Genomic DNA, 15,159 nt, shown 5'->3' with positions numbered 1-15,159 from the left:
AGAAGCAATGTAAGCATCTGTCGATGGATGAATGGATAAAGAAAATGTGGTATATATAGATATGGGAATATTATTCAGCCATAAAAAAGAACGAAATCTTTTGTGACAACATGGATGAACCTTATGGTTCATTATGGGCATCATGCTAAGTGATAGGTCAGACAGAGAAAGACAAATACCACTAGATCTCACTTATATGTAGAATCTAAAAAGAAAAAAACCAAGCTCACAGATACAGAGAATAAACTGGTGGTTGCCAGAGGTAGTGGGTGGGTAAAATGGGTGAAAGGAGTCAAAAGGTACAAACTTCCAGTTATAAAATAAGTTAAGGCATGGGGATGTAACGTACACCATGGTGACTACAGTTAATAATACTGTATTGCACATTTGAAAGTTGCTAAGAGAGTAAATCTTAAAAGTTCTTATCACAATAAAAAAAATTTGTTTAACTTTTGTGAAGAATGTTAATAGACTTATTGTGGTGATCACTTCGCAATATATACAAATACTGAATCATTATTTGGTACACTTGAAACGAATATGTTATATGATAACATTTGATTCTTGCTAATCCCCAGAATTCAATGAGAATTCAAATTCTTACTAGGTCTCCCTTCTTTTAATAGTAATATACTTATTTGCAGAGGTTCAGTAAGAATCTGATCCCCTTTTTACTAGTTTGTACCTCCTTCACAATTGATTGAAGAAATCAATGATTCAACCAAGAACTTGTCTGAAGTGTCATATTTGAGAATGATTATCATTGAATTACTTATGACAAGTCATTTAAGAAACAACAGTTGGCTGTACTTATGGAGCCAACGCCTATGATGCCTCCAGTGCAATAAAGGATTAACTTATCAGATCTAGGACGTTGTCATAAGTTGAATTGTGTCTCCCCCAAATTCACATGTTGAAGTCCTAATCCCAAATACCTCACAGTGTGACCTTATTCAGAAACAGTGTCATTGCAGATATAATTAGTTAAGTTGAGGTCATAATGGAGTTGGGTGGGCCCCTAATACAAAATGACTGGTGTCCTTATAAAAAGTGTAAATTTGGACACAGATAAGTAGGGGAAGATGGGCACGGATGTTAGCCCAGGGCCAATCTTCCTCAGCAAAAAGAGTAGGATTGGCAACAGATGTTAGGTCAGAGCTAATCTTCCTCAAAAAAAAAAAAAAAAAAAGAAAGAGAGAAATGTAAAGATATCCCATGCACATGGATTAGAAGACTAAACATAGTTAAAGGGTCTATACTACCTAAAGCAATCTACAGATTCAATGCAATCCCCAACAGAATTCCAATGATTTTTTTTTTTTTTGGCGAAGAAGACTGGCCCTGAGCTAACATCTGTTGCCAATCTTCCTCTTTTTGCTTGAGGAAGAATGGTCCTGAGCTAACATCTGTGCCAATCTTCCTCTATTTTGTATGTGGGTCCCCACCACAGCATGGCTTGATGAGTGGTGTAGGTCCACACCTGGGATCTGAACCTGTGAACCCAGGCTGCTGAAGGAGAGCAGGCTAAACTTAACCACTATGCCACCAAGCCAGCCCCCCAATGACATTCTTCATAGAAATAGAACAAAGAATACTAAAATTCATATGGGGCAAGAAAAGACCCCCAATAGCTAAAGCAATCCTGAGAACAAAGAACAAAGCTAGAGGCATCACAATCCTTGACTTCCAAATATACTACAAGGCTATAAGAATTAAAACAGCATGGTACTGGTACAGAAACAGACACATACACACACGCAGAAATGAAAGCCTAGAAATAAAACCACACCTTTACAGACAGGTAATCTTCGACAAAGGAGCTAAGAACACACAGTGGAGAAAGGAGAGTCTCTTCAATAAATGGCGGTGGGAAAACTGAACAGCCACATGTAAAAGAATGAAAGTAGGGCCGGCCCCGTGGCTTGGTGGTTAAGTGAGCGTGCTCCACTGCTGGCGACCCGGGTTCGGATCCCAGGCTCGCACTGACGCGCTGCTTCTCCGGCCATGCTGAGGCCGCGTCCCACATACAGCAACTAGAAGGATGTGCAGCTATGACACACAACTATCTACTGGGGCTTTGGGGGGAAAAAATAAATAAATAAAATCTTTAAAAAAAAAAAAGAATGAAAGTAGACTATTTTATTTCACCATACACAAAAATTAACTCAAAATGGATCAAAGACTTGAAGGTAAGACCTGATACTATAAAACTCCTGGAAGAAAACATAGGCAGTACACTCTTTGACATGGGTCATAGAGGGATCTTTTTGAATCCCTTGTCTACTCAGACAAGACCATATGTTGGGAAACAAGGCATGCTTATATAAATTTAAGAAGATTGAAATCATAACAAGCATCTTTTCTGACCATAATGCCATGAAGACAGAAATCAACTACAAGGAAAAAACCGGGAAAGTGACAAAGTGGTGGAGACTCAACAACATGCTACTAAACAACCAATGGATCATTGATGAAATTAAAGGAGAAATCAAAGCATATCTGGAGACAAATGAAAATGAAAATACAACGTACCAACTCATATGGGATGCAGCAAAAGCGGTCCTGAGAGGGAAACTCATAGCAATACAGGCCCACCTTAACAAACAAGAAAAAGCCCAAATAAGCAACGTCAAACTACTCCTAACAGAATTAGAAAAAGAACAAACAAAGCCTAAAGTCAGCAGGAGGGAAATAATAAAAATCAGAGCAGAAATAAATGAAATTGAAATTAAAAAAAAACAGTAGAAAGGATCAATTAAACAAAGAGTTGGTTCTTTGAGAAGATAAACAAAATTGACAAACCCTTAGCCAGACTCACCAAGAACAAAAGAGAGAAGGCTCAAGTAAATAAAATTAAAAATGAAAGAGGAGAAATTACAACAGATACTACAGAAATACAAAAGATTATAAGAGAATACTATGAAAAACTGTATGCCAACAAATTGGACAATCTAGAAGAAATGGATAAATTCTTAGACTCATACAACCTCCCAAAACTGAATCAAGAAGAAATAGAGAACCTGAATAGATCAATCACAAGTAAAGAGATTGAAACAGTAATCAAACGCCTTCCAAAAAATAAAAGTCCAGGACCAGATGGCTTCTCTGGAGAATTTTACCAAACATTCAAAGAAGACTTAATACCTATCCTTCTCAAACTATTCTAAAAATAGAGGAAGATGGAACACTTCCCAACACATTCTATGAGGCCAACATCACCCTGATACCTAAGCCAGGCAAAGACAATACTAAGAAGGAAAACTACACACCGATATCCCTGATGAACATGGATGCAAAAATCCTCAACAAAATATTGGCAAACCGAATACAGCAATACATTAAAAAGATCATATGCCATGATCAAGTGGGATTTACACCAGGGACACAAGGAGGGTTCAACATGCGCAAATCAATCAATGTGATACACCACATTAACAAAACGAGGAATAAAAACCACATGACCATCTCAATAGATGCAGAGAAGGCTTTTGACAAGATCCAACATCCATTTATGACAAAAACTCTCAATAAAATGGGTATAGAAGGAAAGCACCTTAACATAATAAAGGCCATAGATGACAAACCCATAGCCAACATCATACTCAATGGGGAAAAACTGAAAGCCATCCATCTGAAAACAGGGACAAGACAAGGGTACCCACTCTCACCACTCTTATTCAACACAGTACTGGAGGTTCTGACTAGAGCCATTAGGCAAGAAAAAGGAATAAAAGGAATCCAAATAGGCAACGAAGAAGTGAAACTCTCGCTGTTGCAGATGACATGATTTTATATATAGAAAACCCTAAAGAATCCATTGGAAAACTATTAGAAATAATCAACAACTACAGCCAAGTGGCAGGGTACAAAATCAACTTACAGAAATCAGTTGCATTTCTATATACCAACGACAAACTAACAGAAAGAGAACTCAAGAAGACAATCCCATTTACGATTGCAACAAAAAGAATAAAATATCTAGGAGTAAATTTAACCAAGGAAGTCAAAGACCTACAAAATGAAAACTATCAGACATTACTGAGTGAAATCAATGATGACATAAAGAAATGGAAATAGATTCCATGCACTTGGATTGGAAGAATAAACATTGTTAAAATGCCCATACTACCTAAAGCAACCTACAGATTCAATGCAATCCCAATCAGAATCCCAAGGACATTCTTCACAGAAATAGAACAAAGAATACTAACATTCATATGGGGCAACAAAAGATCCCGTATAGCTAAAGCAATCCTGAAAAAGAAGAACAAGGCTGGAGACATCACAATCCCCGACTTTAAAACATACTACAAAGTGATAGTAATTAAAACAGCATGGTACTGGTGCAAAAACAGACACACAGATCAATGGAACAGAATTGAAAATCAGAAATAAAACCTCCTATCTGTGGGCAGCTAATTTTTGACAAGGAGCTAAGGACATATAGTGGAGAAAGGAAAGTCTCTTCAATAAATGGTGCTAGGAAAACTGGACAGCCAGTTGCAAAAGAATGAAAATAGACCATCTTCTTTCACCATACACAAAAATTAACTCAAAATGGATCAAAGACCTGAAGGTGAGACCTGAAACTATAAAACTCCTGGAGGAAAATATAGGTAGCACACTACTCGCCATCAGCCATAAAGGGATCTTTTTGAATTCCATGTCTACTCAGACAAGGGAAACAAAAGAAAAAATAAACAAGTGGGACTTCATTAGACTAAAGAGCTTCTGCATGGCAAATGAAACCAGGATCAAAATGAAAAGACAACCCACCAGCTGGGAGAAAATATTTGCAAATCATATATCCAACAAGGGGTTAATCTCCATAATATATAAAGAACTCACACAACTCAACGAGAACAACAAAAATAACCTGATCAAAAAATGGGCAAAGGATATGAACAGACATTTTTCCAAAGAAGATATACAGATGGCCAATAGGCCCATGAAAAGATGATCAACATCACTAACCATCAGCAAAATGCAAATCAAAACCACACTAAGATATCACCTTATACCTGTGAGAATGGCTATAATCACCAACACAAAAAATAACAAATGTTGGAGAGGTTGTGGAGAAACTGAAACCCTAATTCACTGCTGGTGGGAATGCACATTGGTGCAGCCTCTATGGAAAAACAGTATGGAGATTCCTCAAAAAATTAAAAATAGAAATACGTTATGATCCAGCTATCCCACTTCTGGGTATTTATCCAAAGAACCTGAAATCAACAATCCAAAAAGGCTTATGCACCCCTATGTTCATTGCAACGTTATGCACTATAGCGAAGAAGTGGAAGCAACCCAAGTGTCCCTCGACTGATGACTGGATAAAGATGTGGTATATACATACAGTGGAATACTACTCGGCCATAAAAAAAGACAGAATTGTCCCTTTTGCAACAACATAGGTGGACCTGGAGGGTATTATGTTAAGTGAAATAAGCCAGACAAAGACAAACACTGTATGATTTCACTCACATGTGGAAAATAAACTAACACATGGACAGAGAGAACAGTTTGGTGGTTACCAGGGGAAAGGGGGTTGGGGGTGGGTACAAGGGGTGAAGAGACTCATTTATATGGTGACTGACAATAATGTACAACTGAAATTTCACAATGTTATAAACTATTATGACATCGATAAAAAAAATTTCACTCCTTTTTATGGCTAATATTTGATTACATGTATATACTACACTTTTTCATCCATTCATCTACTGATGGACAGTTGAGTTGTCTGCACCTTTTGGCTACTGTCAATCAACAATTTTTTGATGAAACTAAATTGTAACAAAAGGACCAATTTTGAAACTCCATCTCCTATCCCTTTTTAATGCAAATAATTAATCCCAAGATATGCAATTTCAAGAGTGATAAAGTGCATCCCTAAAGTGACTAAACTTTATAAACAGAAATATATGATTCCTTACAATATCCACGCTGCTTTAAATTATAAAATCTCTTTGTTAGGTTGTTAATGGTGTCTTTCGCGGAAGAAACTGATATAAGGAAACACTAACATGCTGCTAAGGACATAAGAAAAGGAATAATACTACTATAATAAAGGCATGTTCCACATCTAAGAGCAACTGGAAGAAAATGAAGCCATTTTCTAAACACAAAATCAAGCAAAAACAAGGAAAAATAGCATCATATCCTGACCTTTGCTAAATAAAAGCATAGCTGAGACAGCCTTTTAGTAACCAAAAACATAAATTGAAAAGCATCTTCAAGAATATTCATAATAAAATGTTATGGACCTTTTCAAACGTCAACCTTCATAGTATGCTCATCACTGAATAAAGCCTCAACAGACTCAAATCCCACAACTCAGAGAAAAATCCCAAAGAAAAACTCAGATATAGATAAAATAAATAAGAAAACAATTCTGAGGAAAGTTTAGGATGGTAAAGGAACTATTAAAACAAAAAGCAAGTTTTGATTGCAGCATGTCAAAGAAGTAAATGAGAAACAAGCATTCGAATATTTCAAACTCTTTAAGCAGTAAATTAATACCAATGAAAAACAACCAGATCTATTGAAAGAATAATAGAAAATAAAAATAAATAAATTATATACTTGGCTAAAGGAGAAGGGATATAAAAAGCAAATTTTAAAATTTTAATTTTTTGAATAGGTAATATATTCAGATGGTTTAAATTTCAAAAAATAGAAAATGTTATACAATTTTAAAGTCTCACATATACCCAAAAGAACTGAAAGCAGGGTCTCAAAGACATATATGTATACCCATGTTTTTAGCAGCATTATTCACAATAGTCAAAAGGTGGAAACAATCCAATTGTCCATCAACAGATGGATAAGCAAAATGTGGTATGTACATACAAGAAAATATTATTCAGCCTTAAAAAGGAAAGAAATTCTGACACACGCTACAATACAACACTGCTGAACCTTAAGGACATTATGCTAAGTTTATGAAATTAGCCAGTCACAAAAAGACAAATACAATATGATTTTACTTATATGAAGTAACTAGAATCAAGTCAAATTCATAGAGACAGAATGTAGAATGGTGGTTGCTATATAGTGGGAAGAGTGAATGGAGAGGTGTTGTTTAATGAATACAGAGTTTTAGTTTTGCAAGATGAAGAGAGTTCTGGAGAATGATTGCACAACAATGTGAATATACTTAATAATACTGAATTATACACTTAAAAAATGGTTAATAAATTTTATGTTATGGGTATTTTACCACAATTAAAAATAAAAAATCAAAACACTCCCTCCCTCTGGTATGTAGTCACCACCCAGTTCCCATATGCTCATCCCTCTAGAATCACTTTTATTACTTTATCTCGAGCTTCCTTATGCATATATAAGCAAATATAAACAAACTAACCAATCATATACTCTGTGCTCTATCTTACTATTTTCACTAAACAATATATCTTGGAATTCTTTCATTTCAACTGTAAAAAACTTCATCATCTAAGAGAAATATTTTAATAATAACTTTAATTTGTGTAGCAAAGCTTTAATATAACAGAACTTACCAATATCTGGTAGACATTGCCCACTATAAGGGAACCAATTTCCTTTGACAGTGAAAGGACTTTTCCTGTTGCTTGTTGAACCAGTTCCTAGCTGCCCGTTACCACCAAGTCCAAAAGAATAAATGCGTCCTGATGAAGGAACAAAAGCAGAAGTGTGCTGCCTAGAGTAAAACAATAGAAAACCTGACTTAATGTTAACTTCCAAACAATTTACATTTAGAAAAGCATAGCAAACATTAACTGATATAATCTTTCTCTTCAAAAATAAATTAATAAAACCATTATAGTTCTAGAATTTTTGGTATAAAATATTAATAGCCTTACTCTATACGGAATGAATTTTGTACCACACAGGTAGGCTGCGTAAGCAAAGTCCAGAAAATTTCCATAAATGTCCAAATTTAAAAAGGCCCAGATCTATACTGGAATCCCTTATAAAAGATGATCCAGCAGTGGAGGTAGGATCTAACTATGTTGTCCAAGGAAGTTCCCCTCCTCCCTTCCCTGTCAGGTTCTAGCCTAGAGCTATAGTCTACGAGGGTCCACCATTTGGGCACCACTCAAAAACTTTAGGATAAGAACTGGGCAAGTAATCTAGTACTCATCAGAAGACTGATATATATATTTATCAATCAATACATATATCATATATATATATATCTATATATACACACACACACACACTAATGCACAATAAAACAATGTTTCCTTTCTTCTCGAGAAACTGATCCTTATATGTGGTATACACCCAGACTCCTCTGGAGGTACCAGAGTGGAAGCAAACCTAAGAAACTGCAGAACTAATGCTAAGAAAACCCACTAATGAGTAAACCTATCCAACTCCCTCTGATGTTTCACTACTGTTATGTTTAAGAATGGGTTAAAAGTGATTATCCAGCTCAGGCCTTGTGTTCCTCCATCTCAGATTTTATGGCTTCAACCAAGTCTGGCAAATTCTTAAGCATTATTTCTGCAAACATTATCTCTTTCCCATTTATTCAATTCTCTTCTTGATAGTATTAGACAAACGTTGTACCTTCCTAATATATCCTACCAGTTTCTTAACCTCTCTTTTATATCCATGCCCCTCGTGAGCAATATCCCTGGATCTATTTTTCACATCATTACTTTTCTCTTTAGTAGTGTATACAATCTGCTGTTTTAACTACACATTGAATTTTTTTTAAAAGCAGGGGTGAGAAATAGGGAGTAGTAATGAGGAGAGAAGAGTGCATTCTTTTTTTTTTTGAGGAACACTGGCCCTGAGCTAACATCTGTTGCCAATCTTCCTCCTTTATTTTTTAATCCTTTTTTCTCCCTAAAGACCCAGTAGATAGTTCTAGGTCATAGTTGTACATTCTTCTAGTTGTTCTATGTGGGATGCTGCCTCAGCAAGGCTTGATGAGCAGTGTGTAGGTCCGCGCCCAGGATCCAAACGGGCAAACCCCGGGCCGCCGTAGCAGAGCATGCAAACTTAACTGCTACATCACTGGGCTGGCTCCTATACACTGAATTTTAAATTTCAATGACTATGTTTTTATCTCATTTCCAGAAGTTCTTTTTTTCAAATCTGCCAGCCTGTTATTTCATTTAAAACCCTTTATATGTTATGAAACACAATATATACACCAACCCAGGAGTACTCCAACAAGCCCCAAACCTACCTTAGGCCCTTTGATAGCTCTGTGGTAACAAATTCTCAAGGGAGATCCAAACCAGAAACTAGGCCAAGGACAGACAAGTCTCCTTATGCTAGCAAGGGAATATTTCATTGTGAACTCTTTCCATGAGGTGGTTTTATTGGGAGGAGATGGTTTCTCAAGCCTCATTACTGCTTCTCTAAGTTCTTAGGTCTCATCTGTCCCAAACCCCTTTGCCATCTGTGGAATATTGTTTATAAAAAGGGCCAAAATTATTCCTTTTCCTATATCCATTATCCTTACACTATGACTTTTGCAGCTGTTCCCACCAAGACGAGAAATCTGTTTCTCCGTCTTAAATATGGGCTCTGACCTGTGACTTGCCTTGAACAACAGAATGCAGCAGAAATAACAGTGTATCAGATCTGAGCCTATGCCTCACAAGTGGCTTTGTACTCTTTCTCCTTTCTTTTTAGGAACCCTGCTCTACCATCAGGAGAATAACAGTTGGCATCAAGGTTAACAGTTGAAGTCTGACATACAATCTGGAGCAATCTGGAGGAGAGACAAGCTGTCCTAGCTAAGGCTATCTGAGACTTCCCAGCTCCTAGCCAGATTATCAGCTGATCACTGAGTCCAGCTAAGATGAGAACTGCTCAGCTAAGCCCAGCCCAAATTACTGAACCACAGAATTATTAGCTAAATAAATAATTGTTTTAAGCCACTAAGTTTTCAGGTGGTTTGTTTTACAGTATAAGCTAATTAATACATTACCTAGATTGGCAAATTCTTTCAGGGAAGCTCCAGAGTCAGTTCAAAGCTGTGGTTTTCATATTTGTTTTTGCCCTGTGGACTCCCCTTTACTTCCTGGCAAACGAATCTATGTTATTTAAAAGGCGTTTTGATTCAAAATGGTTTTCAAGTCATCTAGTCTTTCATATTACTGGAAAACTACGTAGAATCTAACAACCACCTTACCTCAGAACCAGATGAGCCAAGGTCAATCAAAATTTTCTTAATAAGGATACTCTTTTAATAAAGGAAATGTTAAATGGAATCCTAGCACATAAAACAGACAAACTGCTCTGGTTGAAGAAGGGTTTAACATTGCCCAGTCGGCCTCCTTCAGGAAGCACTCACTGTGACACCTCAAAGGAACATATCAATAATCTAAAACTTACTGCAATACTAGTTCGTTAAACTCCTCCTCAAACCGGTCTACTAAAGCAGTGGTTCTTAACCCCGGCAGAATACTGAAAATCTCCTAGGGGTAAGCCTAGGCAACAATATATATTTCTAAAAACTCTCTAAAGGATTATAGCATGAAGTCGGAGTTGAGAGCCACTGAACAAACATAACTATCTTAGGCCCTAGACTTGATATAATAGCTCAAAAACACCATGATATTGAACCACTAGAATTTGAACCTTTTGCTTTTCGATCAACTCCTTGATGGATTCACATTTCTAGTGTTCCTCGGCTGCTTCCTTGAGGAGATTTTTGACAATTATTCAATAAGGAAATAACACATAGTTCTTACAGTACTAACTACCTGGAAATCAAACTGGTTGAAATACCAGATACCTACCTACATTCTCTCTGCAGGTAAGTCCTTACATCTCAATCAATATATAACTAAAATTTCTCCCCCAATCCAACAGTTAAATAAATAAAATTGCTGGAAAAAAACTGAGTTTACAAAGCTAAGAATAACCATTCAAATCATGCACATTTTATCTGTTAAGAATTACAAAACTGCATAACATTAAACAATCTGTGATATTTCACAAGGGACTGATGAAATATTTCACCTGAAAAAATTGTCTAAAAATATTGCTTTATAGTTTAACAAATTATGCACGAAGTGATAAATACAAAAAGATGAACTCTAAATTTTTGGGAATATACGTATATATGTATAATTTTAACAGTATAAACAAGATTTTAATAGTAAGCACCCCTGCTCATTTATATGTTGAGCTTTTATTTACCTTTTATAATAGATTGTGATTCATATATGGGAAAAGGATAGGAAGGCTTTATCAAATCATTCCCATAAATAATTTTTCAAAAACATGATCAGGCACACAAAACTGGGCATACAAAGAAACAGCTTGGCTGTTTTGAACAGCCATGAACAAAATGTAGCAGAAAGAAGAAACTATAAAAATAGATTCCCTAGGGGCCAGCCTGGTGGCACAAGCGGTTAAGTGCGCGCGCTCTGCTGCGGCGGCCTGGGGTATCGGTTCACCAGTTAGGATCCCGGGCATGCACCAACGCACCGCTTGTCAAGCCATGCTGTGGCGGCATCCCATATAAAGTGGAGGAAGATAGGCATGGATGTTAGCCCAGGGCCAGTCTTCCTCAGCAAAAAGAGGAGGATTGGCAGATGTTAGCTCAGGGCCGATCTTCCACACCAAAAAAAAAAAAAAAAAAGATTCCCTAAAGATTTCAGATATTGGAATTATCAAACACAAGAATCTAGAACTAAGTTTAACAGTGGTTCAATGTCCAAGAAATAAAAGCCAAGCTTGAAAACTGACAATTGGAAACATTAGAGAAATTTTATTTCAGATTTTAAAAAGGACCAACGAGAAATACTAGAACTAAAAAACCACAATAACCAAAATTAAGGTCTTGAAGGAAGGGTTCAACAAAAAATAGATATAGCACAAGAATTAGTGAATTGAAATATAAATCATAAAAACAATCAAGAAGGCAGCAAAGAGGGACAAAAATTCGGAAAATAAAGATTAAGGCTATAGGGTGGAGTGAGAAGATTTAATACAAATCCAATCACAATCCCATGAAGAAAGGAGAAGCTATATTTAAAGAGACAACAGTTTAGAATTTCCCATAACCGATCAAAGATATTATTCCACAGATTCAAGAATCCCAATAATGAAGAAATCTGTATTCTGACAAACAAAATCAAAACTGAAGAGAGAGAGAAAAACAGAGACAGATTACCTTCAAAGGAGTAACATACTAACTAACAGCTGACTTCTCAACAACAACCAAAGCCAAAAGACAGTAGATTGTTATCTTCAAAGTGCTAAAAGTTAACTACCAAGCTAGAATTCTATAACCAACAATATCATTCAAGAATGAAGGTGAACTAAAGACATTTTTAGATACACACAAGAGTCTGTCACCTGCAGGTCTAATCAAGGAAAATTCCAGAGGGTGGTCAGACAAAAGGAAAATGATACTAACTGGAAAATATCAAGAGCAAAAAAAGGTACTAAATATATGGTTGTCCCTCGGCATCTGCAGGGGACTGGTTCCAGGCACCCCTGAGGATACCAAAATCCATGGATGCTTATGACCCTTATATAAAATGGCATAGTAGAATGAATACACATAGGCATTTCTAAAGATACACCAACTATATGAAGCAATGTTCTTGTGCGGTTTAAAAATAGAGAGGGGGGGCCAGCCCCGTGACGGTGGAGTGCATGCGCTCCGCTACTGGCAGCCTGGGTTCGGATCCCGGGCGCACACCGACGCACCGCTTGTCTGGCCATGCTGAGGCGGCATCCCACATACAGCAACTAGAAGGATGTGCAACTACGACATACAACTATCTACTGGGGCTTTGGGGAGAAAAAAGGGAAAAAAAAGGAGGAGGATTGGCAATAGATGTTAGCTCAGGGCCGGTCTTCCTCAGCAAAAAGAGGAGGATTGGCATGGATGTTAGCTCAGGGCTGATCTTCCTCAAAAAAAAATAATAATAATAGTAAAATAAAATAAAAATATAAAATAAAATAAAATAAAATAAAAATAGAGAGAGAGGGGCTGGCTCAGTGGTGTAGTGGTTAAGTTTGGCACCCTCCACTTCAATGGCCCAGGTTCATGGGTTTGGATCCCAGGTGCAGACCTACACCACTGATCAAGCCATGCTATGACAGCAACCCACATACAAAATGGAGGAAGACTGGCACAGATGTTAGCTCAGGGCTGGTCTTTCTCAAGCAAAAAGAGGAAGATTGGTAACAGATATTAGCTCAAGAGCCAATCTTCCTCACCAAAAAAAAGAGAGAATGAAAACCTAGGAAAGGTAAATGGAGGTCCTTATATTGCCTGGAAAAATGGGAAAGGTATTTATCAATATAAATTAAGGATAAATGTTGTTATTTCTAGAGTAACAACTAAAAAAAGAGGATATAACTTCCAAATAAGTGGAAGGAATTAAACTCACTTAAAAAATTATCAACCCAAAGAAAGGCAAAAAAGGGAGAAAATGAAACCAAATAGGTGGCACATACAGTACAAAATATGATGGCAGGTTTAAACTTAAATATATTAGCAATTATAAAAAAATATAAACTGACAAAAAGGTCCACTTAAAAGGCAACCAGACTGGACTTAAAAATCTAACTGAATGCTGTTTATGTGAGATTCATCTAAAACATACAGAAACACATAGTAAAGGAACAGGAAAAATATATACACCAGGTAAATGAATTGGAAAGAAAATATATAAAAGCAGGTGTAGCTCTATTAACATCAGATAAAACAGACTTCAAAGAAACAAAAGTTACTACTAGAGATCTAAAGGATCACAATCACAATGACAAAAGGACATAAATTCACCAAGAAGACATAAAATTTTAATTTTATACATTTAAAAACATAGCCTCAAAAGCAAAAACAAAAATTGACAAACCTACATGGAGAAATCAAAACTTGTCAAACAGTGTAGGATACCGGAATATAACTTCTTCAGTTATGAGCAGATAAAATGAGCAGATAAAAACAAACACATAGCTGGAAACAACCTAAGTGCCCGCAGATAGACGAATGGGTAAAGAAGATGTGGTATATATACACAATGGAATACTACTCAGTCATGAAAAAGATGTAATCTTGCCATTTGCGACAACACGAATGGACCTCGAGGGTACTATGCTAAGTGAAATAAGTCAGATGGAGAAAGACAGATACTCTATGATTTCACTCATATGTGGAATATAAAAAACAAATGAAAAACAAAACAAAACAAAAACAAACTCACAGAAGCAGACAACAGATCGGTGAATTTTTTTCTTACAATGAGAAAAACTGTAAGATAATACTGTGGTATATTAAAACAATAATCCCACTTCTCCACAATCTTGTAGTATTAAAACCGCAATTTAAAAAATAAAATAAAATTACACACACACAAAAAAAAACCATGCACATTCTTGTCATGGCCTGATGGTGAATGAGCACCATGTATTCCCCCATCTTAACTTTAGGTTTGGCCATGTAATTTGCTTTTGGTCAACAGAATTTTAACAAATGTGACACAAGCAGAAGCTTAAGATGCACGTGTGCAGGTGCCACCACCAAGAGAATAAAACACCCAGAGATAGTTGCTGTCCCTCTGGACTGGGCCTGAGAATGAAACAAGTTAACAAAGCCACCCCAACTCAGCCACATACTGAGCAAAGCCACCCTAATGAACATGCAACTTGAAACAGAGCTGCCCCAACTTGCAGTGAAAATAAGAGCCACTCCAGCTGACCCATGGCCTGAAGAAGAACCGCCTCAGCCAATCTACAGAGTAAGAAATAAACAGTGATTATTATACGTCACTGATATGTTGTTTGCACACAGCAATAGGCCAATACAGACACTGTAAATTTTACACCAATACATTTAAAATTCAGGCAAAAATGGAAAAATTCTTAGAAAAATTTAACTTACAAATAACTGACTCAAAGAGAAATTTAAAAAGTTACCTTATAGTCAAAAAGAAGCTGAAGAATGTTTTTAAAATTCCAAAAAAGAAAATACCAAGCCCAGGTGGCTTTAATGACAAGGTCTATCAACCTTCAAAGTGGTTCTGTTTCAAACACACACAAAACAAGGGTACACACCCCAATTTATATTATTAGACTAGCATAACCTTAATAATAAAACCTGGCAAAAAGAATAACAGAAAATTATAGACCAAGTTCACTAATAAACATAAATAGAAATAATATTTTAAAATGATAGCAAACCAA

General features: G+C 36.4%; 1 protein-coding gene across 7 annotated transcripts in view; it reads right to left on the bottom strand.

The window, feature by feature from the left end:
* Positions 1–15,159, bottom strand: part of HERC4 (HECT and RLD domain containing E3 ubiquitin protein ligase 4) — a 151,867-nt gene that overhangs the window by 68,101 nt on the left and 68,607 nt on the right. For all 7 annotated transcript variants that reach the window (XM_087432136.1, XM_087432138.1, XM_087432139.1 and 4 more), the window contains one exon: positions 7,524–7,684. In XM_087432136.1, coding sequence (XP_087288262.1) covers positions 7,524–7,684 — 161 coding nt within the window. The remainder of the gene's footprint in view (positions 1–7,523; positions 7,685–15,159) is intronic.

This window comes from Ceratotherium simum, chromosome 6 (assembly GCF_057802395.1).
Source record: "Ceratotherium simum simum isolate JZ-2026a chromosome 6, ASM5780239v1, whole genome shotgun sequence".
Taxonomy (NCBI): domain Eukaryota; kingdom Metazoa; phylum Chordata; class Mammalia; order Perissodactyla; family Rhinocerotidae; genus Ceratotherium; species Ceratotherium simum.
The sequence above is the reverse complement of the archived record's forward strand: the minus strand, read 5'-3'. Positions and strand labels throughout refer to the sequence as shown.